General features: G+C 33.8%; 1 protein-coding gene across 3 annotated transcripts in view; it reads left to right on the top strand.

The window, feature by feature from the left end:
* Window positions 1-1,211: 1,211 nt before the first annotated feature.
* Window positions 1,212-4,165, top strand: part of LOC100817179 (dolichyl-diphosphooligosaccharide--protein glycosyltransferase subunit 1B) — a 6,547-nt gene continuing 3,593 nt past the window's right edge. For all 3 annotated transcript variants that reach the window (XM_003556187.4, XM_006606187.3, XM_006606186.3), the window contains exons 1-4: window positions 1,212-1,368; window positions 1,908-1,952; window positions 2,553-3,184; window positions 3,835-3,982. In XM_003556187.4, coding sequence (XP_003556235.1) covers window positions 1,264-1,368; window positions 1,908-1,952; window positions 2,553-3,184; window positions 3,835-3,982 — 930 coding nt within the window. In that variant the 5' untranslated portion in view covers window positions 1,212-1,263. The remainder of the gene's footprint in view (window positions 1,369-1,907; window positions 1,953-2,552; window positions 3,185-3,834; window positions 3,983-4,165) is intronic.

The following is a 4,165-nucleotide window of genomic DNA, read 5'->3' as shown; positions in this document are numbered from 1 at the left end:
AATGATAAAGTGAAATGATTTCACTCGTTGGGTTGGGTCGACCTAAATCTTAAAGAAGGCTGTATTTATTATTTTCACCTCCATTTTCTCTAAGTATACCCCCATTGCTCCTTTTTATATTTTAATTATCCATTATACATTTTTTCTTTAAAGGGTTACACACTCCTTGGAACCTCCTTGTTTTTCTTTTGGAAATGTATTTTTTGATTAATATATATCTATTATGGAAATATATTTCCAGAACTACGATACATAGTCCCGAAAATACATTTCCATAATAAGTATATGTTACTCCAAAAAGATATTTTTGATAATAATAAAATATACCTTAACCAAATTACTTAAGAGTGTCTGTAATTTTTTATGTTGTAAACCTAGATTAGAAAATGAATGATTATTAGAATGCACTTAAAGGAGAAAAGCCATTGTTAAAAGCTTTACTTTGCAATTAAGGTATGTAGTAGATGAAATTTGCAATGAAATACCTTGAAATACAGTGTCACATGAGAGAAAACACACAAGGTTACCACATGTTATATTCTTTGCATCAAATTTACCCTTTTAAACCCTTATCTTACACTCCATGTTTGGTAGTTTTATTTTTATTTTATCATTGTTATCCTTTAAATCCTATATAGAATCTCATTTTCATCTTATCTTTATTGTTCTTTAAAATCTAATTTTGAACCTCATCTTCATTATATAATATTGTGTATATTATATGTAACATTGTGCATTTTCCTACATGTTATGTTCAAGGTCCATTCATCACTAATTTCATCTATTAAGACTATTATACACTTCAAATGCAAGCAAAACTTTTGACAATGACTTCTCTCCTTCAAGTGCATTCAATTAAGCATTCCTTTTCTAATCTAGTTTTACTATGTCAACGATTGCAGGTTGTGGAGTCTCTTGAGTGAGTTGGTTAGGGTATGTTTTTTTACTACCAGAATGTTTTTTTAGAATAACAATGCATATTATGTATTTCTAGAACTACATATATGGAATATGCATATAATATTTCAGAAAGACATTTCTTGAAGAGAAAAAGGAGGTTCCAAAGTGGTGTATCCCTTTAAGAAAAAAAGAGTATAACGAGTAATTAAAATAAAAAAGTGGGGATGGGGGTGAAAGTAGTAAGGGCCTTAACTGTGTTTTTTTGACCCAAAATGAGATTCGAGCGTCGTGTATTGAGAGTTATTAATAAAACCGAAAGTGTAGACTAGAGTGTCTGAGTCTCCCCTGCTTCTGTCAACTGCAATGGTTCCTCAACCTCTGCTAACCCTTTTCCTCTTTCTCTCCCTTCTCTCAATTGTCAACTCCTCTCCTTCCCAACACCTTCAGATCGCCAATGCTGAACGCAGGGTAGGTTTTCTCTTTTTGCACTAAGATTCTCGTTTGTTTTCGCTCAAGATCTGTGCCAAAATGGAGGGAATTGTTTTGGGGGTGCTGATCACTGCCTAAAAAATTTGAACTCGCCACATGGGTATATCATAGATTCGTGTAAATGGGCAATTCTTGTGTCAACTGTGTCACCTGGGTTCTTTGTCCTTCCCTTTATGTGTCTGCTTTTTCTTTCGGTGCCACTCTTGTATTTTTTTAGAGTTTTGGGAATTTGAAGACTCATTATTCTATTTTGTTTGTTTGTTTGTTTTTAGTTAAAAAAAAAAGTTGTATGATTTGTTGGAGGGTACAAGTGGACTAATTTGTGCTCTTTCTGAATACGATTTTTGGTAAATTAAGTTAGGATGAGTTTTTTTTTCCCCCACAACAATTGTTGATATGTCCATGTGATTTTTTTTTTTGGTGTTGAGGAAATATTGTATATCTTTCATCATATTTTTCTATCTTTCAAATGCTCTTTTTTATACATTGCATGACTAATATGCTAATGATCCTTGCAGATTGACTTGACTTCTCACATTATTAAGGTGTACTTGACGTTGAAGGTAACCTCTCCATACTATTACACTTTTGATAATAACTCTGTCTTGTGTTTGTCATGGTTGCTACTTTGCATATCTGTAAATTGTGTTCCATATTCAGCTGTGAGCCTGTGAGTAAGGATCTAACTTAAGTGCAGTATGTCTAGATGGAGTGGTTATGCTCAGTGGTATTTGATTAAGTTACTGGGCTGCTCAGTTTTACTTTTGCCCAATTTGATTAGAGGTACCTTCTGCAAACACTTAATTCACATTTGGTATGCATAAAATGAAAGGGGAAGGACCTTAAATTAAATAGCTATGTGGAAATCTATTCTTTTTATGATAGCCACCAACTAAATAATGAATATCTGAGTGAATGCATGAAAATAATAAAAACTTGGGGGGGTTATGGCATCCCCACTTTCCCCCTCAGCTCTGCTGCTGACCATTCCATGAGTCTATTGAAGTTCATGATTTGTTTTCAATTCTTAGACAATAAATCAGTTTGTTAGTGCCAAATTTGTCTTGAAATTATTTGTTTTTATTTCTTTCCAATGGATTGTGCTATTATAGCATCATTTACGAAATTTGCAGATCTTATATTTCAAAGAGCTGTCCTTTCAGGTTGAAAATTTGGGGACATCTCCTACTTCAGAAGTACATATTGCCTTTTCACCCACTGAAGTAGAACATCTAGCAATAGTCAGAGCTGCTGCAACTTCTGGGAAGAGGAAGAAGAAAACTTATGTTCCTCTAGATGTCAAATCTGCCGAGCTACCTGATGGACCAAATGGAACTAAGTTTTTCTCTATAACTTTGTTAACTCCATTAAGTAAAGGTGAAACCACAACACTAGAGGTGCTTTACATATTGACACATTCTCTGGAACCTTTCCCAGTAGAAATAAGTCAATCAGAGTCACAGTTGGTTTATTTCCGTGATAGTGCAATATTATTGTCTCCCTATCATGTCAAGCAACAGACAACTTTTATTAAGACTCCAAGCACTCGGGTAGAATCATTCACAGTGATGGACCCCACTAAACGTGCTGGTACAGAGTTGAAATACGGGCCATATGAAAATCATCCCCCGTATTCATATTCTCCTGTACTTATTCATTTTGAAAATAACAATGCCTTTGCTGTTGTTGAGGAGCTAGAACGGGAAATTGAAATATCTCACTGGGGAAGCGTTCAAGTCACTGAGCGATATAGCTTGGTCCATGCTGGTGCTCGACATAAAGGTGTTTTTTCAAGGTATATTTGTTATCTCCTTTTTATTTTACTTGATGCTTCAGATCCTCATTTAGTTCTTTGGGAAATATCATATGTAACTATTAAAGTTTAAAAGGAATAGAAAAATCACTTACATGTCAAAATGCTCCAACATGTTGAAATAGTTATTATTTTAGAAGTTTGGCATGACCTTTTTTCTAATATTTTTATTTAGTTATTGTATGCTTATTATTCTTATGTGTATTGTAATTTGTCTTTTTCCTTCATGTTTTTATTGCGACATTTGATGGCAGCATCAATGAATCATTTTTATTGAAGTAGTTAACTGCAGAAAAATGATCGTTTTAAGATTTTTATCACACCCAGCCAAGAGAAGATAGATTGACACTTGCTTCATAGGCACCCTATATTACTTATTCTATGTTTCTCTAGATTGCACAAACCCATACTGTAGTCATTACTCCTGTATTAGGATTTCCAAGAGATTGAAATGGCCTCAGTTTTAACATATACTTTACCAATTGATCAGCTGGATTTAATTGATGAAACATTAACTAATAGTATCCTTTGGTTTATGTGTAATATTTAAATTCTTCTGAATTTATTCTGACATTTCCCCCTTCATATATTATTTTTATTTTGTATGTATAACTGGAGTCTTCCATTGGCAGGGTTGAATATCAAACTAAACCAGGTGGTACTGGTGTCTCTTCATTTAAACATCTTTTAGCGAAACTACCCCCTAGGGTTCACTCAGTATACTACAGGGATGGAATAGGAAATATTTCGTCGTCACATCTACGTACAGATTCTTGGAAGGTAATACATGTTATTGGGTCTTAATAAATACATTCCTTTTCTACAACCTCCCACTTGACATTGTCATTTTTCACTTGTATATTTTTCTTTCTTTAATATCATATGCACCAGTTCTTTTCTTTTTCTCCCGTTCTTTTGGGAGACTTAACACTTGGGTTGAAGGAAGAACTAGAAAGCAAGTCT

This window comes from Glycine max, chromosome 20 (assembly GCF_000004515.6).
Source record: "Glycine max cultivar Williams 82 chromosome 20, Glycine_max_v4.0, whole genome shotgun sequence".
Lineage (NCBI taxonomy): Eukaryota > Viridiplantae > Streptophyta > Magnoliopsida > Fabales > Fabaceae > Glycine > Glycine max.
The sequence above is the reverse complement of the archived record's forward strand: the minus strand, read 5'-3'. Positions and strand labels throughout refer to the sequence as shown.